The sequence below is a fragment of the Staurois parvus genome, unplaced genomic scaffold (assembly GCF_062004578.1).
Source record: "Staurois parvus isolate SC_StPar_1 unplaced genomic scaffold, SC_StPar_1.0 ptg000230l, whole genome shotgun sequence".
Taxonomy (NCBI): Eukaryota; Metazoa; Chordata; class Amphibia; order Anura; family Ranidae; genus Staurois; species Staurois parvus.
The window spans coordinates 2,805,192-2,832,019 of NW_028318026.1; the positions used below are offsets into that span (position 1 = coordinate 2,805,192).

At 41.7% G+C, this 26,828-nt stretch overlaps 1 protein-coding gene across 1 annotated transcript in view; it reads right to left on the reverse strand.

The window, feature by feature from the left end:
• Window positions 1-26,828, reverse strand: part of NECAB1 (N-terminal EF-hand calcium binding protein 1) — a 261,178-nt gene that overhangs the window by 117,485 nt on the left and 116,865 nt on the right. The window contains exon 5 of the mRNA XM_089679686.1: window positions 12,699-12,796. Within this exon, the coding sequence (XP_089535812.1) occupies window positions 12,699-12,796 (98 nt within the window). The remainder of the gene's footprint in view (window positions 1-12,698; window positions 12,797-26,828) is intronic.

Sequence of the window (26,828 nt, forward strand, 5' to 3'; positions counted from 1 at the left end):
GGGATGGGATCTGTGCCCCTTAATGAACTTAAAGAAAAGGATTCTAAGATAAGTCAAACATCCTGTTTTCGTAATCATTCATTAGGGACTCAGGGTAATGTACTCTGAGATACCAGACATTCCAAAGCATCCCAAATGAGGGGTGGGCACTACAGCAAATCAAACGCTCACAGGATCACAAGTACCAAAAAAATTAACAGGTTAACGTCAGGTCAAGAGAGCTAACAGGGCTGTTTGAAGAACCTTAAAGTGGTTCTAAAGGCAGAAGGTTTTTTTGCCTTAATGCATTCTCTTCATTAAGGTAATAAACCTTTTGTGTTCAGCTCCCCCCCACCCCTCACCCATTACCTGAGCCCGTTCTCAATGCAACATTATACCCAAGAGCAGCAGCTCTCTTCCCTCTCTCTTTCCCTACTGGCCATGAAGGCTGCAGCTGGAGCCATTGGTTCTGCTGCTGTCAATCACAGCCTATGAGGAGAGAGCGGTGGGCAGAGCAGAGCTGCTCTATGTGTTTCAAAACACAGAGCTCAGTTTGGGACTGAGTCCGCATGAGTGACCCATAGCAAATGGCTTGCCAAGGAGGCACTCAGAAAGGGGAGGAGTCAGGTGAGGGACTTGAAAAGAGGAGGATCCACGCTGCCCTATGCAAAACCACTGCACAGAGCAGGTAAGTATACCATGTTTGTTATTTTAGAAAAATAAATACATTTACAATCGCTTTAATACCGAAATTATCATCAGATGAGGTCTAAACATCCACTTGATAAAACTTAGAACATGTGAGCAGAGAACTAGGTGGCAGTCCTGTAAATCTGAGAATAGCTGATGCTGAAAAGCCCAAAAACCACTAACTAATCTAATAGAAAGCATTTTGACTGGAAAAGGTGGAACCTTGTCCTTAAGCTGATGATCAGCTGCCAAATCCATGTAGAGATAGTGGAACTAAAAGCAGGCTGTCCCTTGCAGGCATCCTCAGGAATGATAAAAAAAAGTGTGAGTCAGTTTAAAGCATGCTATACCTAAAAGATAAACTTTGAACAGCATGAACCACATCCGTACACACCGAACAACATTAGCAACACCCTGAACACAGGCCTTCACTGGGAGTGAGAGGCAAGCATCCTTTAAAAGAGAATCGCCTGGGCCAAATCCTTGATGATACTCAGAGCCAAGTGTCAATCCATTTCAGAGTGGAGAAAAGAAAGAAATAATTCCATGTAGTACTCCCTGCAATGGAATTCTCTTGCCTTGCACCATGAGAAATAAGCTTTCCAGGTATGTTAATAGACCCTGTGAGAAGTTGATTTCTTAGCTTTGAGAAGCATAGGGATAACAGAATTAGATAGCCCCTTATCATTTAGGATCTGGGTTTCAATAGCCAGGTTAAAGTCAGAGAACAAGAATCATGATGGCAAACAGGTGGTTGGGACAGAAGATCTGGATGATCAGGAAGGGACAAAGAGTCTGCCAGGAGTCTGATGAGGCCCAAATACTACGCCTATGAAGTTCCACTCAGGCCAGGTCTTCTCTTTGACCTGTGAGATACCTGGTCTCTTCCTCGGGGGTGATATAAGCCACAACCATGGTGTTGTCTGACTAAATCTGGATGACACTGCAATTGAGAAGTCCAGTGTTGAAAGGCTAAACAAATTGCTTGGAGTTCCAGAATGTTGATAGGGAAATTAGCTACCTCTGGGGACCAAGTCTTATGCACCAAGAAGGTGTCCAAGACTGGTGTCCACACTGAGAACTTTTTAAACCAGTTGGAGGATTCCCCCAACTCTAGAGGTGGACTTATGAGCCTTATTCGGCATCAGGAGCATGAGATGGTTTGGAGAATTTAAATTTTTGTTCCAAGTGATCAGAATTTTGAACTTCAACAGTCTGGCATAGAATTAGAGAAATGGAACTGTCTCCAAGGAGGCCACCATTAAGCTCAGAGCCCTCATACAAATGTGATGTTGGTTGATTTCTAGACTGTGGAGTCCACTTGTCGTAGCAGAGAGTTTGAAGTTTTTCCCATAGAAGAAAATCCCTGGAAAGGGAAGCCTCCAGGAGAAAGTCCAGTTGCTTCAAACAATGATTTGGTTCCAGCACTGACTTCTGGAGTTTCAGAATCCACTTACACCACTGCAGAGTATGAACATTCTATTGAACATTGGCTAAAAGACCTGTGCCAATGATTGCCTTGATAAAAGGTTGTCCAGGTATCCCGTAATGGGAATTTCCCATGAGAATGTCATGGTTTAGCCTCCATTTTGCTGTTTGTTAATTTCTCTTCCTTGGTGGAGTGGTTCTGCTAGACCTGTGATTCCATTCACATGTGCTGCTGGCTTCTGTGTTCACCTATGGGCATCACTGGTTCTGCTGTGAATTTATATCCTTTTCCCTACTATCACTTCCTGGCCAACCTCGCAGTCAGCTTCTCTATATCTAGACATGCTCCATGTAGCCTGCATTGCCTGAGCAACCTCCTAGTTTTTCAGAGCTCCTGGTTTGCTTTGTATTGCTTGTATTCTGTGTCTGACTTCATGTGTACTGACTCTGGCTCCATCTACCATTTTCTCTTGCTTGCCACCCGCTCTGAATTCGGCTTGTTTCCTAGATCCTCTACTGTCTCCTGCTATCTGTACTTTGCACATGTGAGTGGTCTCCGCATTTTTGGTTGGGAGTACCTGGGGACTGCAAACTGGTTCCAGTTTGCTGAAAGTTCATCCCCATCATCAGCGGTCCTAGTGAGGAAGCAGGCTGGGGCTTAGAATTCACTCCCTGGGGAACTCCAAGTTGGTTTTCTACAAGGGCTCACTAACATAGAAACCTGACAGACAGAAGCAGAACAAGTACAGGGGGCAGTACTTTGGTGAATACTGGAACTGCAGTGGAAGTACATAGTGAAGGATTATCTGGGCTAGACTGTCTTTACAACTTTGTTTGCCAGTATCCTATCTCCTGAAGACAGCAGCATAACCCAGTGTCTCATATTACTTGCCTATGTCACTTACTAAACGCTTTAAAAAAAAAGCCAAACACAGACAATGTCCTTGTTTATTTCATGGACTTTCCACCAAAGTTTCTGTATGATTATCTAATGTATGTGAGCTCTCATCTTAAAGGAGAATAATTTCAGGTAAGTTTGTTCTCATAAGTAAGGTTTTCTGTGCTTTATACGTTGTGTTTAGTTTCCTCTCTCTTCTAGAACTATACAGCTCTAGACTGAAAAATGGATGGAGCACAGTGCATGCAGTGGCTATTTTTTCCTTGTTTCAAGCAAGCAGTTTTATTATTAAGAATTCTTATTATCTTCCTCTCAGCCAGCAGGATATTTGCTGTATCAGGTTATCAGCTCTATAGAGAATCCTTCTCTGTAATTAACATCTGAAATAACTCTGCCAAACTCCATCCAACTTACTGCTAGTAATTATAAGACGTCTCCAAACACGTGGCAAATTAGGTTATTTTTAAACTGTTATCTGAAACGGAGTATATGTAAATGAACACTTTATTGCCATTTTATTCTAGGTTCATAAGGAAATTCTTCCAAACAGATAAACACTGTTTAAGTACGAATACAAAACCATGTGTCCTATTTTACTTGCCATAACATTTGCAATTTTGTTCAAGCATCCTTTTGATTTATACAACACTACTACACTCTATAGCCAATAGGACACCACAAGTCTTGCAAACCTACAGATCTGTAGCTTCCTGTTTTCCTTTGTTGGCTCTAACTTGGTGATTGAACTATGATTGAGCACTACAGCCCTGTGTTCTCTCATATACTGTGAAGCTAACCATCTCTCCTTCCGTCCATCTGGAATGAAGTGAGAAACCACAGGAGCATGGACTTCCATTCCATGGGGATCTGTCCTATAGACAGAAGTCAGCTCCTGTTGTTAACCACAAATATTTTTCAAAAAGTCTATTGATGGAATGTGTTAGGCTAGGAAATGTGATAACTATCTGTGTTTGCACTGAAGGAACATAGAGCTTTTAAAGCTTAAACAGACCCTGATGTAAGACTATTAATTTCAACAACATTCTTTCCATAATATTTTATGTGCATTTAAAGTATTTTATGCATCTTATTTGCCTGTAAAAGTCTTCTTTAAGTAGACATCCAAAAGGCCTGGGAGTGCTGCATCTTGTATGTGATGTCAGTAGCCCCAGCAGACTCAGAGCTGTAACTCGATTGACACTCTATAGCAGTGTTTCTCAACCTTGTTTCAGTCAAGGCACCCTTTAAAATTATGGACAGTCCCGAGGCACCCTTTAAAATTATGGACAGTCCCGAGGCACCCTATTCTAAAATATGAAAAACTACTCTAATAGTTTTACATGACGCAGCAACATCCACAAATGTAGGACACCCAACATTAGAGGTGATTTATTCTTCCAAAGCACACTTTTGCACACTGGTATTGACTAGTATTCCAGTGTTTCTCTTCTCCCTCAGTTTTTCTCCATCACTGAGCTAATGTGACCCCAGCACTGATAAAAAGGGGCAGGGGAGGGTCAAACTAGGATGCTGTGCAGGTAGCTGACATCCTCCTTATCAACTGATGGCTAGAAGGTCATAATGGTGCACAATAAAAACCTGTGGCTTTGTGTAACTAAAGGCAGCTTTGTTCCACCCGCTGGCTTGTATACAAGTTTTGGGCAATTTTTAGACATTTTGCCAAGGCACCCCGAAGAAACCTCAAGGCACCCTGGTTGAGAAAGGCTGCTCTATAGTATCCACCCCCCCTGCGGTACATGCGCAAAATGCTATATAGGGAGGTGAAAGGAAAAAGCAGAGGAGTTGGGACAACCCAGTAATTAGACACTCTCAGTGGAGGAGAGGGCTATGATGTGCAAGAAGGGAGGGGCTGTGCTAATAACGTGACCTCTCCTGAAGAAGTCAAATTTACTAGCAAGTTAAAATGCATGTTGCAAGTGAATAAAGCATTGTTTGTTTAAGAAGTGAGACCACCTCATATTTATTACGCGCCCTCCAAATTCAGCAGTGTTTACACCAAAAGGTAAAATAGTGCAGCTCACCAGGTATATTAACCCCAACTCAATAGAGGTCAAATAAGCTCTTATGAGTGATACATCAAAGGTCACCCCCATGGTTTAGTGAAAAGTAGACGCCACCATCATCAAGAACTAAGGATGGAAACCAAACTGTGGGACCTCACTGGTCCCACAGTTTACTATGGGTTACTATGCATTTAAAAATCTAAGCAGCTGTATGCAAGGAAGCCAGAATACTTTATTAGTCCTAAGTGGAAGGTATCACAATCAGTCACCCAACGTTAATGAAACACAAAAGAAAACTCCAATAGTGCAGCAATTATATAAAATTTGTCACAATGCAGTTAAAAAAAACGATACCACCTATTTGTTAATTTGTAGAGCCAGCACGCACTATGTGCTTCACATCTGTCACACATCAAAAATCAAATAACTCAGGAAGTGCAGCGCTCCAAAATATTGGAAACTGAAAAACAAAATGCTACAAAAACAGGTAATTCTTGTGTCAACCTATAAACAAAATGAAAACTGTATCCATATACAAAAGCATGAAAATATATGTATAAACACGTTCACCAGTAAATCGCTTAAGAATTCAATGCACGTTTGTGACTCTTCTTGCCTTCTTCACAACACACCACCACCTTCAGAAATTAACCACCACCACTTGTGATAATGGTTGGACAATTATCCTCTTGTGTTGACCCCTTAAGCCCCGTACACACGATGAGAATATTGGACAGATAATCATACTTTTATTTTTTTTTGCATGCTAGCCCCATATCGAGAGTGAAGAGGTTACTAAGGTTATGGAAATTCATGTACAAAAGAAACTGATGTAATGTATTTGTATTGTATTTTCAGACGAAAAATGTACTGATTAGACAAAAATCACATTAATCGGACACAACACATAAAGCGGGTGGATCCTCTGATGTCATCACACAGGTGGGCAGAGTTACACAAATCCCATCAGGAGATTGGTACATAGGGCATTGAGAGTGGATATCGACTGATCTATACCTGAAGCACTTTTTGCACTTCAGTGTCTAATAGGACAGGAGAAAGCAACACTGACATAATTACGTTGATTTTCTAATGGCAAGTAGTCTGCTCACTTTGCAATTTGCCTCAGAGCTTAGTAAACGTGAAGTTTCACTTTTGAAAAGAAAATCACATGGAAGGAAATAAGAAGCATAGCAGTATTTTTTCTTGATCATCATTAGTGGAACTGAGCAGAGATTTTCCTCATTCACTAAGCTCTGGGATAAATTCCCTTGCAAAGTACGATTTCTCTTGCAAAGTGAGCAGTCTATTTGCCTTTAGTAATCCAATTGACTCCAATAAAAAGCATACCATGGAGTTTAGGTATAATTAAAGATAAAACGTTTTTTTTTGTTGTTTTGGGCAGAGTGGAGATGGATTAGAACACTTATTAGGTTTTTTGATGCTGTCTGTGAGCCATTAGGGAAATGCACCCTCTCTTTGTTCTGTTTGCCATTCTAATTGAAAGTGAACGTAAAAGAAAACCCCTAGAAAATGAATAGAGGAGAAAGTTTTCAATGGGGACACAGGTTCTGGGAGTTCCCAAGGATTTCCATTAGTTTGCAGAGATTATCTCTCACTTTCTGTTTTGACTATGGGATAGGAAGTGAAGGTAAATCTCCTCAATGAGCAGAGATGGCAAAAAATAAACTGACAGGTGTTATAGCCCTCCCTTACTCTATCCAACATGGTAAAAAAGTTTTGCCTATAGTTCTACTTTACATCTGCCTGTTATCATACTTTTCACTCATCTAGTTGAGAGTGAACAGCCAATAGTAACACTACTTCACCAGTCTCAGTAATTTAGCTTTTCAATTTAATCTCAATTAAACATAAACTTGAAAAGATGCAAATGTGCAAGACTCTTGATCTTAATAGAAATGCAAGAGCAACAGAAGAGAATTATATTTGGCATCCCATTTTTATCAATATACATACATATTCTAAATGGAACAGTAATATACAGAAGTGCATACATTTCAAACGTTAAATTAATCACCAACACATTTTAAAGTATATCATATTTAAAGTGCCCTATGTACATTTGTGGGCACCAAATACATTATGAAAAACACATTGTGGTGTTTATTTACTGAAGCTGGAGAGTGCAAAATCAGGCTCACTTCTGCATAGAAACCAATCAGCTTCTAACCTCAACTTGTTCAATTAAGCTTTGGCAATAAAGCCTGGAAGCTGATTGGTTTCTATGCAGAAGTGAGTCTGATTTTGCACTCTCCAGCTTTAGTAAATAAACCCCAATGTGTTAACAGGTGCATAATGCCTTATTTATTATTAATATAGTGCTAAATATAATTTATTTATATTATAAAAACCATATCTTTTTGCATGTGCATATACAGTGCTGACAAACAAAGTATATATTACAATATTTATGTTATGAACTCTATGTTCAATATCTTACTCTTGTTCTATCCATGAGAGGCAAATGTTTTTAATTCATAATTCTACCAAGTCTCTCTCTTTGAAATGTCTCTTTTTTTTATTCCATCCTCTCTATTAGGGTTCCATTCTTTCTATTCCCACTTACCTTATTCCAGTCGAATCTTTATTAAAGGATAAGTTCACCTTTTGACCAAATATAATGAATGCACATTTTTCTGCAGGTAAAAAAAATGTGCATTTATTATTTTTGTTTGCAGGAGCCTGGAAAGCATTGCACCAGTCTTCTGCAGACCTGTCAGTATATCTGCTTGCCCATATGGGCAAAATAGTGACAGCTTGTATGGGGAACTTCTTCTCGTACTGAGGGGGGGGGGGGTGAATGGATCGGCCAGGGACTGCAGCAGTGGGAACGTGTAATATGTCCCCAAAGGTGAACTTATCCTTTAAGCTGGGCACTAAAACAATTGTTATAACAAAAAATCTAAAAAACAGAGATTAAACATAAAACTAGCGGGCACTGTGACCCATGAATCCTCTTCAAGGCCTCTTTCACACAGGTGGTTAGGGGATAGTAAAAACAGTTGCTTGAGTCACAGTTTTACCAACCCTGCACACAGGCTGCATCTGTAAGGCTTTGCTTCGCAGCAACAGCAAACTTAATGCAGCTTGTCGAGTTGGCAGATAGCAACACCTCTCAAACTCACTAATTAAACTTAATGGGGCTGCACTGTAACCATGAGCCAAAGGCCTGTTAGTTCCAGGCCAGACACATTAGTCCATTTAAAAAAATGCCATTCAGCAAACAAAAAACCCCCCAAAAAACAGACATGCAGGAGGTGGCAGGATTGCCTCTTGAGCACCTGACAGTGGCTGCTTAGTAACCCACTGACAAGCAATCCACCAGAAGCTGCCCAAGAGTAAACTTGGCCTTAATGTTGCACACAATAATATCCACAATGCCTGCCTTGGCAGCTGCTTGTCAGGATATAGCTATTCCTTTCTTTCACATACTGTATACAGGTGCATCACAATAAAATAGAATATCAAAACTAATGTATTTCAGCAATTCAAATTCAAAAAGTGAAACTCATATTATACAGATTCATTACACACAGAATCATATATTTCAAGCATTTTCTTTCTTTTAATTGTAATGATTATGGCTTACAGCTAGCGAAAACCCAAAATTCAGTACCTCAGAAAATTAGAATATTACATAAAACCAATAAATAATACAGAAATGTTGGCTTACTGAAAAGTATGTCCATATACAGTATAGTATGCACTCAATACTTGGTTGGGGCTTCTTTTTCATGAGTTACTGCATCAATGTGGCGTGGCATGGTGGCGATTAGCCTGTGGCACTGCTGAGGTGTTATGGAAGCCCAGGTTGCTTTGATAGCGACCTTCAGGTCATCTACATTGTTGGGTCTGATGTCTCTCTTCCTCTTGAAAATATCCCACAGATTCTCTATGGGGTTTAGGTCAGGCGAGTTTGCTGGCTGATCAAGCACAGTGATACCATGATCATTAAACCAGGTATTGGTACTTTTTCCTGTTGGAAAATGAAATCAGGATCTCCATAAAGCTTGGTCAGCAGAATTTCCTGGTAAAGGGCTGCACTTACTTTGGACTTGATACAACACAGTTGACCAACAACAGCAGATGACATGGCTCTCCAAATCATCACTGACTGTGGAAACTTCACACTGGACCTTATACAACTTGGATTCTGTGCCTCTCCGCTCTTATTCCAGAATCTGGAACCTTGATTTCCAAATGAAATTCAAAATTTACTTTGGACCACTTAGCAACAGTCCAGTTCTTTTTCTCCTTAGCCCAGGTAAGATGCTTCTGCTGTTGTCTCTGGTTGCGTGTGCACCTTTTTCTACCGCATTATTTCCTTCCACTCAACTTTCCATTAATATGCTTGGATACAGCACTCTGTGAACAGCCAGCTTCTTTAGCAATGACCTTTTGTGACTTACCTTCCTTGTGGAGGCTGTCAATGACTGTCTCCTGGACAACTGTCAAGTCAACAGTCTTCCCCATGATTGTGTAACCTACTGAACCAGACTGAGAGACCATTTAAAGGCTCAGGAAACCTTTACAGGTGTTTTTAGTTAACTAGCTGATTAGAGTGTGACACCACGAGTCTACAATATTGAACTTTTTCACAATTTTCAAATTTTCTGAGATACTGAATTTTTGGTTTTCACTAGCCATAATCATCAAAATTAAAAGAAAGAAATGCTTTAAATATATCACTCTGTGTGTAATGAATCTATAAAATATATGAGTTTCACTTTTTTAATTGAATTACTGAAATAAGTTAACTTTTTGATGATATTCTAATTTATTGAAATGCACCTGTATAGTCCATGTCTTTATGGACCTTGTTTTGTGAACTGGTGCACAGTCATGTTGGAATAGGAAGGGGCCATTCCCAAACTGTTCCCACAAAGTTGGAAGCATGAAATTGTCCAAAATGTCTTTTTATGCTGACTCCTTAAGAGTTCCCTTCACTGGAACTAAGGGGCCAAGCCCAACCCCTGAAAAACAACCCCACACCATAATCCCCCCTCCACCAAACTTTAGACTTGGCACAATGCATCAGGCAAGTACCGTTCTCCTGGCAACTGCCAAACCCAGACACATCCATCAGATTACCAGATTGCTAGACAGAGAAGTGTGATTGGTCACTCTAGAGAACAAGTCTCCACTGCATCCACACGTCTCCACTCCACAGTGGCGGTGTGCTTTATACCACTGCGTTTGACGCTTTGCATTGAACTTGGTGATGTAAGGCTTGGGTACAGCTGCTCGGCCATGGAAACCTATTCCATGAAGCTCTCTACGCACTCTTGTTGTGCTTATCTGAAGGCCACACGAAGTTTGGAGGTCTTTAGCTATTGACTGTGCGCTTCAGCATGCACTGACCTTGCTCTGTCATTTTACATAGACTAGCACTTGGTGGCTGAGTTGCTGTTGTTCCCAGTTGCTTCCACTTTGTAATAATACCACTAACAGTTGACTGTGGAATATTTAGTAGCAAGGAAATTTCATAGATGGACTTATTGCACAGGTGGCAACCTATCACGATACCACACTTAAATTCACTGAGCTCCTGAGAGTGACCCATTCTTTCACAAATGTTTGTAGAAGCCATCTGCATGCCTAGGTGCTTGATTTTATACACCTGTGGCCATGGAGGTGTTTGGAACACCTGAATCCAATGATTTGGAGGGCTGGCCCAATACGTCTGGCAATATAGTGTATATGACTCTATAATCTCATCTATAAGAGGTATATAGATGATGTCCTCCTCATATGGGAAGAAGATGCAGAAACATAATTTAGGTAGTCACTAGTGGCTTTTTAAAAGGGATGGAGGTCTGTGTATGCCAGGACCAAAGGAAACATGCACTGACTTTGCACAACAGTGAAGTACACAGACGAGAAGGGAGCCAACAGAAACAAACAAAATAGGATTTTAGTAGGCTTTGTATGGAAAATATCAGACAGTGATTCGGCATTTGGTGACACATCTCCAGCAGCAGAACCACCCATGAAAAAGAACCACATCCCCTAAATGCTGTCCCAATAGAATACTGCACAATTTTAATAGCTAGAAAGAGGGACACCTTGTTAGTCCACGATAAATGTTTAAGGGTCCCTGCCCAGACTGTCAAGGTCCAATGACTTGAATACCGCTGACTAGTAAGGGTGCAGGCTGAGGAAAGGTGCATCCAGACCCAAAGCATGCAGCAGAAATAGGAAGAGATAGCCTGGCCGCTGTACACCTCACCTGGCCAGAGTGGTTAGCAGGTAAAAACAGCCTCAGCTTGATTCATCCAGACCACAACTCCAACATGTTTTGCCCTACCCCTAGGGCTTAATCATGGAGGTTCACCACTTTGGCTGGGTGAGGTGTTAGCCAAGCTAGGTAGGGAGCAATACCATAGGAAAAGGTGAGCGATCTGTTATTGATTGTGTCAATGGATAGTTATAGCCTGGGTTAGGATTGCTCCTTATTGGGAATTGTGGGAAAACGAAATATAATCAGCATGTTTTGTGAGAATTAACAAACACACACCAAATAAAGGCAGAAGTCCCAATCTGAAGGCTTGTTCTGGGTAATGCCGGAGCATGCATCATGTTTGCTTAGAGATTTTTTAGATATGAGAACGTTGGTTTCGTTCAGAGTTATGCTTTAGAGACTCCATCTTATATCAGCTAATTATGCAGATCGTGATCACTGCTGCTGGTTATAGCTAGTGACTGTATGAAAAATCAAGCAAGCTGGTAGTATTGGAGTCAATCGATAAAACAACTTCAGTTCAACCAGCCTGCCCATAGATGGATCCAAATTTGTCCAGGTCCTGCTGAACTGCTCAGATATCGACCTGTCTATGGCCAGCTTTAGTTTTCCGGGCATACAGCCAGCAATGACCATGCTGATAAGCACAGAGATACATTGTTTTAACTAGTTGTAACATGATTTAATCTTAACATTGTGAAAAAGCCTTTGTCATTCTTGGAGTAAATGACAAAGCTTCCATCCACCATTGTGTGCGCTTCCTCACTGTGTACACAGTTTTGGGCATATTTTGGATATATTTTATATAAGTGTATACAGCAGACAGCTTCTGACTAACAGATACAACGTGAGTTGTTAGTCATATACAATAAACCAATATTTTCTACTGAAATGCCATACATTTGCTCTTTGTTTGATTCAAACTACAATCTAAATTTGACACCATGACAGACAAATAAATGAGCTTTCTAATTGGTAAATATTTCCTCAATAGCCCGGTAAAACCTTTTTTGCACATACAATCGGAATATTGAAACAATATGATTATTAAACAATCAGACTGAAAGTATGTGATACCTTACCAAACTCATAAATTATTGACCGGAAAACGTCAGAGTGACAGCCAAGGAACTAGCATTTTAAAGAATGAATGGCAATGGCAGTGCTTTTATTTATTTCATAACAAACTGTATGTAAAGGAAGTGTTTGAACTTTTGTCAAAGTTTTACTGCTGTCTGTGTCCCTGTTGGAAAGATTCACCCTTTAATTGTCCTGGTGAGCAATGACACTGAGAAAGAGAAGGGAAATCTAAAAATTCAAAAATGTTCTCATCAGCAAGAGGTGACGGAAAGTTATCCAATGAGAACACATGCTCATATGACAAATTTTGACAAAATGACAAAAAAAATGCTCCTACTTTTTTTGTTTTGTCCATAGCCTTCAGTATTGAGAGGTTTAGGTCCTCCAGGGCTGCCAGCACACTTTCATATTCCCCCAAATGCTGTGAGAAGTAATCTGCAAAATAAATATTGTGTAATATAGTAACACTACGTAGCACTAGTAAGACATACAATTTGTAGCAGGAAAATAACACATTCTACATTACAAAAAACAGAGTCAGTTATGTTATAATACCAGAAAATGTATTTATTTATTATAGGTACTTATATAGCGCTGTCAATTTAAGCAGCGCTTTAAATATATATTGTACATTCACATCAGTCCCTAATCCTCAAGGGGCTTTCAATCTAAGGTCCCTAACTCACATTCACGCATACATATACTAGGGCCAATTTAGAAGGGAGCCAATTAACCTACCAGCATGTCTTTGAAAATCTGCAACCATTTTCGTGAAAATATGCTGCTTTACTAAGCTACTACCTGCAAAAGGCATTAGTATGATACCCTGTATTATGAGAATAATGCTCAGTTCTACAGGTGTGCCTGAAGTCAGAAGTCTGAACCAGGAAAATGCTTATCGGACATGTAGCAAAAATCAATATTTGCTTGTCTAATGCCACGTTATCGTGTTCTTTCCAATGGGAGAGCATTTATTATGTAATACTCTAATTTACACTGTCTGTGCCCAACCCCTATGTAATGCCAATTAAAGAGCGCTCTGGTTGCGTTGCTATTTTTTTTTTAAACTTAATTAGACCCAAAGGATACATTTTTGACTAAAAGTGGCACTCAGGCCTCGCTCATTAGAGCTGGAAATACATTACAATTCATATGGCAACATCACATAGGATCACATGCGTAAAAAAAGCTAATCAAGGTAATTCTGAGTGGAATTCTCAGGTGCTTTTCATGTTTAAGGCTCCATGTACACTGTAGCTGATAAACTCAAGTTTAGGAGCTTTTCTATGTTTTTTTCAGCAGCCCCTGAACTCTCCCTAATGTTTTCCTATGTGTTCATGTACACTATGTCGTTTACAGGCAGTTGAGTTTACAGTCGTTTTTTTGAACGCACCAAACTTGCGTTCAGGGGTAGATTTTATCAGCGTTTCAAACACCAAACACTTGTAAATGCGGCTAACCACATTTATAAGCATTTGTGTTTGGAATTTTTTTCTAACTTTTCCATTTCCAGTTGCTGTCCAAAGCCTTTTTTCATCATAAAAATGCATGCAAAGCGTTTTCCCGGTACTCAAATGCACCTGGTACACCATACTTTGAGGTTTCGCATGAAAGAAAATATGTTAGACACTGCTGCAATCATTTCTGCACAGAAATGAGCTGGATCACATCCAAACACCACAAAAAAAGACAGCTAATCTCAACAAATACTGCTCTCTCTGCTTCTGCTCTCTTTATTTCTCTCAAAATGTCTGAAATAGTTAATTTTTTACTGTTTTTCAGAGCATTCTGGGCATTTTGGAAGGTCTCCTGAGGTTATCTTTAAAAAACACTTCTAAACGCAAACGCTCATAAATGAGCATAAACACAGTATGCAAACGCAACTAAACAGACGTTTTTTAACCTACATTTTCCAGCAGTCAGTTTCCATAGTTCAGAAACGTCCCATGTACATGGAGCCTTACAGTTTAAAAAGAAAAAAGAGAAAATCCTTTTCTTGAATTACAGTACAGGACAAAGGATTTTTAGTCGTTAACCATGGGTTATATGCAGCTACCTTCTAGTTAAAGGACAATGGCAAAAAAGAAAACTGCAGAGAAATCCCCTATATAATCCTTCCCACTCTCAGAAAGCCTCAGAGGGGAGGGGTCTGTGTCCTGAGCTGCTTTCCAAAAACCAGATTTGACTGGTAAATGATACATCCTATTCGAGGGAGAATTTGGACAATCCAGAGATTGCACTCTCATGTCCCACGGTGCTAGAATGGTATGCAGCAACAGACTGGAGTGAAAATGGTGATATTGTACTGCCTCAAAGAGTTAGGATCCTCTTGGACTTTAGCAGTATCTGCACTATCTGAAGGATGCTGGATGACACAGTATGAGTTGACCAGGCCTTTAAAAGAAGATCGTCCAATATCCCACTGGCAAGGCAGATTAAAAGCAAGGGCTGGCACATTGGGAAAACCTGGTGTGGAATGGACTGGCCCAAGGAAGGACCCAACTTAAAAAAAAGGCAACAGTTTGGCTTCAAAGATGCAGCAAGCATAGGGAAAAAGCAGCAGGCACACTACAGTGGTCAAAAGATCCCCTATATGGAGGGAGCCATAACCAGCCTGTCAGTCGCCATGTGGAACATTGCACCTGAAGGAAGGAGAATGGGCCAGGTGAGAGAAGTTGCATCCAAGCAGCATGAAGATCCGCCAAACCAAGGTGCGTAAGACCAAATACCTGAAAGTTCTGGGATCAGTATTAGGAAGAAGCTAACTTAGTATTCGGGTTGGCCTAGAAAAGCCAATGCAAATAACTCCATGCTAAGAGATGCTTATATACCAATGCATCAGAAGGAATAGAGTAAAACTCCACATAAAGTTTTTGGAGGCAACTGACCAGCACACCAGAGGCTATCGTATAACAGCCCGCAAGTGAGTCAGCGACAGCAAAGGTTACTCATGGACAAACTGTAGAAGTGGTTAATGGCCTGGTGTGTCAGCTGGCTGGTGTACAAACAGTATGTAAGTTAAATAGTACCCTCAAGATTAACTAATGCGCCAATAGTAGAATAGGAGGGGAAAATGGCCAATTGTGATTTGGTAGGCCTAGTGAGGATCAACCAGCAATTGAAAGGAGACAAGAGCCATCTGTGGCTGAGAGACCGTAGGTAATACAAGAATACAGTATGTAAGTGAAACTGTACCTACAAGGGGCACCCACAGATCCACTTCAAGGCAGAAGGGGGCAATGGCCATTGTAACTAGGTCACCAGAGGCCAGCAACAGTGTGGCAGTAAGATGTTACTAGCAAAGGATAGTCACAGACCAACCACAAAACATCTGGCATTAAAGGACATCTGCGACAAGTACACCATAGCTCATTGTGCAAACAGTATGCTAGTGAGACAGAACCAACCTAGACCAATGGCCACAGGGGTTAACAGCCTTGACTAGGTCACTGTAAGCCACTGTACAAATAATTCACTAGGGAAACAGAACCACAAGAGATACTCACAGACTACTGTAGAAGAGTAGAGTTAATGGCCATGTGTAAACAGAACACCAAAAGCCACTGTGCACACAGTACTCTGAAGATATTTTGCAACAAGGGTCACTTCACAAACCACTGTGGAGCAGTAAGGCTAATGGCTGTGTGTTACAAGACCATCAAAGGCTACAGTAAACACAGTATACAATGAGATATTACCCACAAGGGTATACAGAAACTGCTGCAGAGCAGGGGGTTCAATTGGCTGTGCGTAAATTTGTCAACATGGGCCATTATACAAACAGATAAACAGCGAAACTTAACCAACAAGGGTTAATCACAAACCACTGCAAGTAGAAAGATTAATGGCCATGTATAACAAAGTCACCATAGGAAGCATACTAACAGAATTCAGTGAGACATTACCCACAAGGGTCACTCAACAAAGCAAATAGTCAACCGTGCCAAGGTCACCATAGACTGCTGTTCCACAGTATATAGTGAGAATACCCACACAGTATACTCACCACCCATTGCATAGCAGAAGGGGATAATGATTGTGTGTAATTACAGTAGGTCACCATAGTTTGCTTTACAAACAGTACACAGTGAAGGGTTAATGGCTATCTATGACTAGGTCATCAAAGGTCGCTGTACCACAAGTACTGACAAAGGGCATTTACAGACCACTGCAGAGTAGGAGGGGTCAATGGTCATCCAGAACTAGGTCTTCACAGACTGCTGTACCATAAATACACAGGGATGCATTCCCAATTTAGGGATAGGACTGAGAGAGCCAGGGCCCATTTTTGGAGAGAGGCTATCCCCCCTGAGCTGTTAGATGATTGGAGGCCCCCTAACCAAGTGTCTTGGCACCACTAGATCTGTCATGTGTGGTGCTACAATGTCCCCAGAGGGCTACTCACAATAACCTTAGTGAGGTGAGAAGGGGTAATGTTTTCTGTGCCAGGAACTCTAAGTAGATGGAGCCTAAGATAACATCCTCTAATCACTGTGTTGATTACTGGCAGAATCTTAATGCTGAGCTGGTCCTCTGTGTGCCAGAGAAAACCAAGAACTACATCATGCTATGGCACCAAACTCCCAGTGGCAGACTAGAGGAAATACAGTAGAAGTTACTGCCTAGGAAAAATGGCTGTAAGTATATAATGTGCACCTGAACCAGTGCTCCTGCTTATGAATGAGAGCCATTACTACCAAAGGCAAGAATCTTGCCCTACAACAAGAATCTTGACTACTTTCAGTAGAGTAAAGTCCTACATCCCCTATGGATTACACCTGGGTTGGTTTATATACGTGATGTCCTCGCGGCTTTTTTCTTGCCAGTAATCACTTGAAGGTAGTTGAATATAACCCATAGTTAATGACTAAACATCCTATATCCTGTACTGTATGACTAAAAAAAGCCTTTTGCTTACAGAGCGCAATAATTCATACATGGGTATACACACACAAGTGCCAAAACACTGACTCCTCCCCCTCTCTTCAGATGACTTTGAGGTTTCAGTCAGAAACAGACCATTTCAAAGGATCGTCATTGTAAAATGGCAGTGATTTTTGTACAACTAATAGTATGATTTTCTTCACATGATTAAAATAATTTTAAAACTCAAAGAGGTTTGGTGGTGCTCGTCAATGTAATGATCAGTACATAGGGAAAAATGTAGGGGTGGTACTGGCAGAACCACCTACGCATATCAAGGCACCAGCAAAAAAAAGTGGGATAGAAGGAGAGAAAGGACATACTGTGCACCTCCCTGAAGAGTTTATCCTGCTCTTATCTACTTATCATCATAGCCCCTTGTTATACAGCTATGATGTGTCTTAAAGCTCATAAGATAATGGTGTAGGAGAGGATAGCCCTAGGTACAAGTAGCATGTAGCTCTAGCACCAGTGCTGCTGCTCTTGCCCCCTGCTTTCAGGAATGTTTTGGCTATAAAGTGACATAGAGCATCAGTAGTGGACTGTAGAGTGCCAGTTCATGGGCAAGGTTCCAGTTCTCTTCTAATGGTCACCTGCTATTCCAGGAATTCTAAAATGTTTTCTGGCATGGATCAATTTGTGTTGTTGCTCCACAAAGGTTTATTGGCTCTGAGGTGTTTTAATTCAGTCAACACTTAATGGAGTCATTGTAGAGCACATGCTCCATGTCACCAATTTCATAGCCATACTCCAGAACTTGACACGAATGGCATACCTAGCATATTTAACACCCAGAACAGATTATTTTTAACATCCCCATTTTACATTTTTTTTTTAGTAATAGTCATTCAATTATATGAATAATAATAATTGCCTGAAAATCAGATAGAGAAGATTGTCTTTGTAATATACAGCACAGTACATAGTGATGTCAGTGAAAAATAAAATGCAATGGTGATTATCATGGCACATTATAGTGCACCATGGTAAAGCATGGCAATAATAGCTGCTTGGTTTGATAGTAACAAGCCTGAAAGGATTAAATTATAGTAATACGGTGTTCTAAATTCTGGTGACTTGACAATTTATAGGGGAAAAATGACAATCCTGACAATCATATGAAATACTTGAATAGCATATGGACACTTATTGGAATATGTGGACAGCAAATGGATAATTATGACAATATCTAGGCAAGAAACAAGTATTTATTACATATAGGCAACAAATGGGCAATTATGACAATATATGGGCAACTGCTCTACACTAATTCAGCCACCCCTAAGTAATACTACCTATCCTTTTCCCACAAAAAATGTCCCCACAGAAAAAATATCTCCACTCCAGCAAATATCTCCCCTCTCCATAAAACACATCTCCAACTGAAATTCTTAGCAGACCTCATATACAGTGAGGTGCAGAGTGAGTGCTAGGAAATCCTGCAATGCTTTCCCTTAGCTGTGGCATGAAAGACATCAGAGCCAAGGAGAAGCTTTGGCGAAGTCTTGGTTCTGAGACACTCTGGCCCTGATTCACTATTGGGCGTGGGCGCATATTTATGGGCTTAAGCCCAATTTTCATGGGCGTCCGTCCATTTTTGACCCTGCAACCTAATTCACTATTGAGCAGAGCCCATAAGCAGACGCCCAATCTAATTCACAAAAAGACACACGCCCGGAATCAGACTCACAAAAGCAGACTTGCTAAGAAGCACGTCTAACACCATGAAAAATCACTGTAGAGACATGTTCACTTAGAAATTTGCTTTGCCAAATATCAGGACTTCACTTTAAACAATATCTGCTATTTCCAAAAAAATTAAGAATGTGTTAAAAAACGTTTTTCTCAAGGAAATCGACACAGTAAAAATCTAGATGCCCGTGCAGTGTCTTTGGCAGATAGAACTGAGCATGTGCAGAACACATTTTAGTCCTCTGCCATGGGCGTTTGCTTTTTAGCCACTGACTAATAGTGAATCTGATTGTGGATTCCTCTGACAGCCGGCACTCGGTCGCGACTACTGTGTTTAATAAACAGCATTAAGCATATCTTCATGTAATCTAATTAGATTTCCTTCGTTTTAGTGATTATATTTTTGTTTCTTATCCTTTATAATTATTTCTGTTATGATTTTACTTATTTTGAAGGTCTAGATAAAATTTATTTTGAAAGCTGAATGTAAAAATAAAGGTCCGCAATAAAAAAAAATAAAATAAAAATAACAGCGTGGGTCCCCCCTCTCATCCATACCAAGCCCTTCGGGTCTGGTATGGATATCAAGGGGGAACTCCATGCTGAAATTTAAAAAAAAAACAGCGTGGGTCCCCCTCAATATCCATACCAGACCTTTATCCGAGCATGCAGCCCGGCAGGTCAGGAAAGGGGGGGGGGGACGAGCGAGCGCCCCCCCCCTCCTGAACCATACCAGGCCACATGCCCTCAACATGGGGGGGGTGCTTTGGGGCAGGGGGGCTCCCCCCCCAAAGCACCTTGTCCCCATGTTGATGAGGACACGGGCCTCTTCCCCACAACCCTGGCCGGTGGTTGTGGGGGTCTGCGGGCGGGGGGCTTATCAGAATCTGGAAGCCCCCTTTAACAAGGGGGCCCCCAGATCCCGCCCCCCCCCCCCTACGTGAATGATTCTGTGGTACACGGTCCGCAGACTCATTCACAAAAAAACTAAGTGTGGTGTAAAAAAAACACAGTACAGGGTCTTTGACAAGTCCTTTATTAAAACAATGTCCCCCAAAGTAGATCCAACGTCAATCACGGCGGCGGCGGCGGCAGGGACCCGAAAAAAGAAAAAAAAAAAAAGGTTCCGCTCCAGTCTGAGGCTTCCAGCCTAGTGAAGAAGAGGCTAGCTGACAGTTCTTATATAGGTATGGGGCGGGGCCAGCCGGGCACATCATCCCCGCCCCTTACCTATTTGAGAAATGTCACCCTGTCTCTCCACTGAGGCTAACTAGCTGAATGCAGGAGACAGTCTGACATTTCTTATATAGGTATGGGGCGGGGCCAGCCGGGAACAGCAAGCATGTGACATGGGGCGGGTCACTCAGATGATGTCCCCGGCTGGCCCCGCCCCATACCTATATAAGAACTGTCAGCTAGCCTCTTCTTCACTAGGCTGGAAGCCTCCGACGGGAGCGGAACTTTTATTTTTTTTTTCGGGTCCCTGCCGCCGCCGCGATTGACGTTGGATCTACTTCGGGGGACATTGTTTTAATAAAGGACTTGTCAAAGACCCTGTACTGTGTTTTTTTTACACCACACTTAGTTTTTTTGTGAATGAGTCTGCGGACCGTGTACCGCAGAATCATTCACGTAGGGGGGGGGCGGGATCTGGGGGCCCCCTTGTTAAAGGGGGCTTCCAGATTCTGATAAGCCCCCGCCCGCAGACCCCCACAACCACCGGCCAGGGTTGTGGGGAAGAGGCCCTTGTCCTCATCAACATGGGGACAAGGTGCTTTGGGGGGGGAGCCCCCCCTGCCCCAAAGCACCCCCCCCATGTTGAGGGCATGTGGCCTGGTATGGTTCAGGAGGGGGGGTGCTCGCTCGCCCCCCCCCCTTCCCTGACCTGCCGGGCTGCATGCTTGGATAAGGGTCTGGTATGGATATTGAGGGGACCCACGCTGTTTTTTTTTTTACATTTCGACGTGGAGTTCCCCCTTAATATCCATACTAGATCCGAAGGGCTTGGTACAGATGGGAGGGGGGACCCACGCTTTTTTTCTATTATTTATGCAATAAAGGGAATTATTTTACATTCAGCTGTCAGTGGGGAACCCCGCTGACAGATGAAACATTAACTCATGGCTGTCGCTCCTACAATCCCGCATGAGTTATGTTATCAATTCATGCGGCGTTTTAGTAGTGAAAACCAATGCAGCGCTCATGTTTCAGCTGTCGGCGGATTTCCCCACTGACAGTTGAATGTCAAAGTATTGCAGGGATTTAGAAACAGTTCTTTAAATAACTGGCGTGGGGTCCCCCCTCCCATCCATACTAAGCCCTTCGGGTCTCGTATGGATGTTAAGGGGTACCTCCACGCTGAAATTAAATAAAAAACAGCATGGGGTACCCCCCAAAATCCATAACACATACTTATCCGAGCATGCAGCCCGGCAGGTCAGGAAAGGGGGGGGGGACGAGCGAGCGCCTCCCCCCCTCCTGAACCATACCAGGCCACATGCCCATACCAAATTATTCAAACATTTGTAAACAGACCAATTAACTGAAATGGTTTGGCATTTGTACCCCAAATATGACGTTCCCTGAGGCGTTGGTAAACCGAGGTACGCCTGTATTAGTATTGCAATCCTTTGTATTGGGATACATAGAACCAACATACATGTGAATTGGCAACATAGCACAACATTTGTGTCACATTGGAGATATCTGGCTAGTTAAACTGACCATGCCCAGGGACCTAGGATTGATTCACAGCACAGAAATACAGGCTGGGTTAGCAATGTAGCTCCGTGGGTTAGTGGTTAGCACTGCTGCCTCACAACTCTAGGGTTGTCGGTTCGAATCCCAACCCCGGCGAGGTAGTAGCATGATCTCCGTGTGTGGCTGTCTTCACATACATGTTCTGGCAACATCTTTGCATTCTGTCTAAATGATCCCTAAAATGTGAATTAGAATGAGGCCTTGTCTGTTGAAACACCTTCAAAGCTGCACCTTATGTGAATGTCATACAATGGTATAAGATAAGGGCCTGAATCACTAATAGATTTGATAATGATGGTTTACACTCCACCCACTTTTGTGAAGGATTTGGCAAGCAAAGAGCTGACAGAGAGAGAGAAGAGTGAGACGAAGAAGAGTGAGCAAGAGATACATATGAAGAGTGATAAAGAGAGACATTCAGAAGAGTGAGCGAGAGAGAAGAGCGAGCCAGTGAGACGAAGAAGAGTGAGCGAGAGAGAAGAGCGAGCCAGTGAGACGAAGAAGAGTGAGCGAGAGATACATACTGAGGAGTGATAAAGAGAGACATTCAGAAGAGTGAGCGAGAGAGAAAAGACTCGGTTGGTGAATCCACACATCAAACTTGTCACAAATCCTGGCGTGCATTTTTCCCCCAAATGCATAGCAGACCCTTATCCCAGCAGGCAGGTACCGCACGCCTTCAAAGATTTATTTCCTTTGTTGATTTTCCTGCTTCGCTCACACTATATGCAATTGAAAATTACTCTTTAAGTTGCCAATTTTACTGTGTTTTCTAGAGAATTACTAACTAGTTGTGTTTTCAATTGTGTGTAGCATTGCGATTTCTATTTGAGTCTAGATGTTAAATTGCTAATAAATGGCCACAATTCTCAAATACCTTTGAACTCTCGCTGCAACAAATGGTGTATGTTAATACACTCACATTCATTATATCCAATATCAGGTACGATGTCAATGCACAAATCGCACCTGAAATTGCACACCCTGGATGTGACTTGTCATGTGATTGGCATGGCCAGCAGCTTGCTCTTTGCATGGCAAATTGCACCCAATGTTACTGGGGGCCAACACCACTGTCACATCTAATCCGATGCGGCAATTGTCCAACTTACAGTGAAGTTGCACGAGTTCACAATCCAATTGGATGTGAACAGAGCCTACAGTGGCCAATAGGGTGCGACTTGGTCTACGATTTGCAAGTCGCCTGTCATGCCAATTGCATGGCAATCGCAAACAATGTTACTGGGGGCTACCCGGTCACATTAAAGCAGATTTCTAAGTGGTGTTATTGACACCACAGTCACATCATGTGACTTGCATAGAAGTTGCATGATTTCAAAGTCGGGGTACATGGTGATTTCAAGTGCAATTTGCAAGACATTCGACATCGATCTCTCAGCAAATTGCATGAAAAGTAGTGTATTCATTACTCTATTATTACTTGCGGCTCCTACCAAGTTTGAACCACAACAATATGAACGCTCCAATAGCGTGCTCATTGAGTGGGACTTGGCATGTGATTTGCACAACATGCAAGCTGTAAATCATCTGCAAAGTCGCACCCTATTGTCTGCTATTAGAGTGACCACATGGGTGCGTTTCAAACACTGATTTCTATAGTAGTACATGTACTACTTTAGTGGCAATTTGCATAGAGATCTGTGTCAGATGTCTTGAAAATTGCATTGAAATGGTCAACTTTACTGTAAGTTGCATGATTTGTAAATCAGCTTTGCCCAGAGTGTAATGTTTGGTGATGTTTGATTTCTGGAGTGTTTTACCAATTGATGGGAAATTCACCATACTAGTCAAATCGATTTGTCATTTTCAGTATTGCATACAAGATGTGGTCATGTGACTGTCTTAACTCATGCGAGAATCTGGAGGGAATTGTGACCATAGTAGCAATAAAGGTTCCAATTGGGGTTCCCTTTCACATCCCTGCTCAATGTTCTGTTGTATGCTGCACACGTACATTTCACTGTATATATCTTTCTGATTTGTGGGGCCTGTATACCAAGGGTTAATGCAGGTAGGAAGCGGATTCATCAGGTGAAAACACTTTCACTGACCAAACTAAGGTCAGTGGTGGGTGTGGCTTCATTGGGTGTGGGGCCTTGTTTGGCACGCTCCAAATACAACCTAGCTTATATAAAGATGTGCAGTAGGGAGTGATTTGGCCTGTTACTAGGCCGGGTGGTTTGTGACTAAGTCCTTGCTTGTAGTGGTTGGGGGGAAGAAGAGATTTTGTGCTGAATTGCCCCAGACACCACTCAGGCTGTGTTTGGAAGTGGGCTGGAAATGTTTGCATATTTTTGGCCTTGTAAAGTGTGTTTGTGTGTTATTGCACAATGATTGTGTTTTTTTCTCTTTGCATTGAAAGCCTCACACATGTCAATCGTTTTGTTTAAAATCTGCTCTTGTTTTAATTTTGCTTGCTTATTTAGACTCAAATGCTTTTTTCTTACAAACCTGCTGACAAATGTATGTGTAGGGTGTTTGTAGAGGTGGGAGGGGTTTTTCACATATGTCTTGTTTTCTTGATATTTTGATGTGTAGACTTTTTTTGTGAATGGATCTTTATACTAAATGATTGTGTAAGTAAACCTTATGTGCACGAAAATGTTACTTGATTCATCTTCCCCTTTGTTTCCTGCTATAACCTGAGCACACACAGTTCATTAGAAGTATCTTTAGATTGTAAGCTCTTATGAGCAGGAGTGTTTTATTTTTGCCACATCAATCCTATTTTTGTGACTCACAAAGATATTGACTGTACCTACTTGTTCCTGCTGACCAAATAAATGAAGATATATTTGATCAATAAATGTTTCACCGATGTTTTTGTGTTTATTTTATGTTCAATATATGAACAACCTTAATAGTTACTTTGTATACTTATATAATCTGCTCAAATGTAGCTTGTAAGAGCGTGAATATGCAAGTGGGTGCAAACTGGCTTTTTCAAAACCAAACAAAAAAATAAAAAACCTGCTTGCACCACAATATTGTTATGTACTAATGAATATGTCACATTCACTGTGCAGCCAGCTACAGGTTTTCTACAATTTGATTTACAGTAATAAAATAGTCCCCACTGTATGTTGATTTTTGGCCTTTGGCAACAAATATATATTAGCCAAGGTTTAAAAAGAAAAAAATCACTAAAACACACATTCGCGAAAGCTATCATAGCCGTGCATAGAAATGAGCGATCGTGCACAAATAAACGCCAAACAGGTGTCCCCCATGGCGCACGAGCAGCTATCCTCCTGGAAGTCCGTCATCTGGTGCGCGCGCACCCGGAAGTGGTTGTTGGGAGTGTAAGTGGATGAGAAGTGGTTGGAGGTTTTGTGTTGGTTGAAAATTTTGATAACTTTATTGGCATTTGGACATGGCGAGAGCACAGTTCTCAACTGAGGAGATGATCCTTATATGTAAAGTAACTGTGGCCATTGCAAATATGTTTATAACATGTGAGGGACAAGTAATTGTAATTTTGTGGGTGGGGCCTAGCAGAATCTCACTTGGTGCACATGCTACTTATCTGTACATTAGCTCCTGGGTATTGATGGGTCAATTATATTAACCACTTGCCTACTGGGTACTCATACCCCCTTCCTGTCCTGGCCAATTTTCATCTTTCTGCACTGTTACCCTTTGAATGACAATTGTGCGGTCATGCCACATTGTACCCATCTTAAATTTGTATCAGTTTTTTCAGACAAATAGAGCTTTCTTTGGGTGGTATTGACTTGCTGCTGTGAGTTTCACTTTTTGCTCGATAAACCACAAAATAGCTCATAATGAATAAAAGTCTGTTTATATTATAACATTTGGTAAACTGGTAATTTAGCAACACTGATGTGTGTTGATGAGGCGGCACTGCTGGCCACAGGTGGGCGGAACTGTTGGGTGGCACTGGTGGGCACTGATCATCGGGGCCCGACCCCTGCTTTGATAACTGCTGGTTCTCGGCAGTACTTTCCACACATTCTGACAGCGTGATGAAAGTGCAGCCAAGACCCGGCAAATGCATTTCCCGGTGATCAGCGTGTCATTGGACATGGCTGATCACATGGTAAAAAGCCGCTGTGATTGGTCTTTACCACATCACGTGATCAGCTGTGTCCTTAGGACACAGCAATCATGGAGAGCGCGTTCTGCCAGGATGTCATATGACACCCTCCCAGAGCTGCCTGGATGCAGTGTAGCGTTATTCGGCTATCTGCGGTCGCCAAATAGATAACCAGCTAGGCCTTCATGGCTAATCTTTGAATATCTGGACATGTATACTGCGTATAATGCATTACATTCTACAATATGTTGGTGTACATGGTATAACAGTGTGCAATGCGTTGCTGGATTCTGCATGACAGTGGACAGCGTATCACAGTGTGCAATGCGTAGCTCCAGCCTGCATGACAGTGTACAGTGCATTACAGTCTACAATGTGTGGGTGTACACGGTATCACAGTGTGCAATGCGTTGCTCCATCCTGCATGACAGAGTACAGTGCATTACAGTCTACAATGTGTGGGTGTACACGGTATTACTTTGTACAGAGTATTACAGTGTGCAATGCGTTGTACACTGCAGTGTGCACTAAAGCATTTTACACTCATGCACTGTACACACTAACGCATTTGACATTTCTAGTGTGCAATGCGTTCGTGTGCAATGCCTTGGACAGTACAATGCATTTGCAGTATTGGTGTATGTTTATTAAGCACAGATAATTCATCTGATTTTAGTTATCAAGGAGAAGTCTTCTATGTCCCCCTGTTTATGAGGTGGAGGACAATTGTTTTCCGAAGAGGAGAGGAGACTTTTTTTCAAGGAGATCTGTATAGATTTCCAGAGATATGTGTAGATGGTTGAGGGGCTGCATGTGATCTCCGGAGATAATTGTGATTAATGATCACCTGAGTTAAACCAGTGAATGAAAAGTGTAAAAAAACATGGATTGAAAATAATCTGCACTGACCACTGTGCTTTGTCAAGCCACATATTGGCACATTCTGGTGTCACACAGATGCGATGTGAAATTTGCAGTGTTTTCTGTGCAAGCGCTGCACCGCATCACAACCGC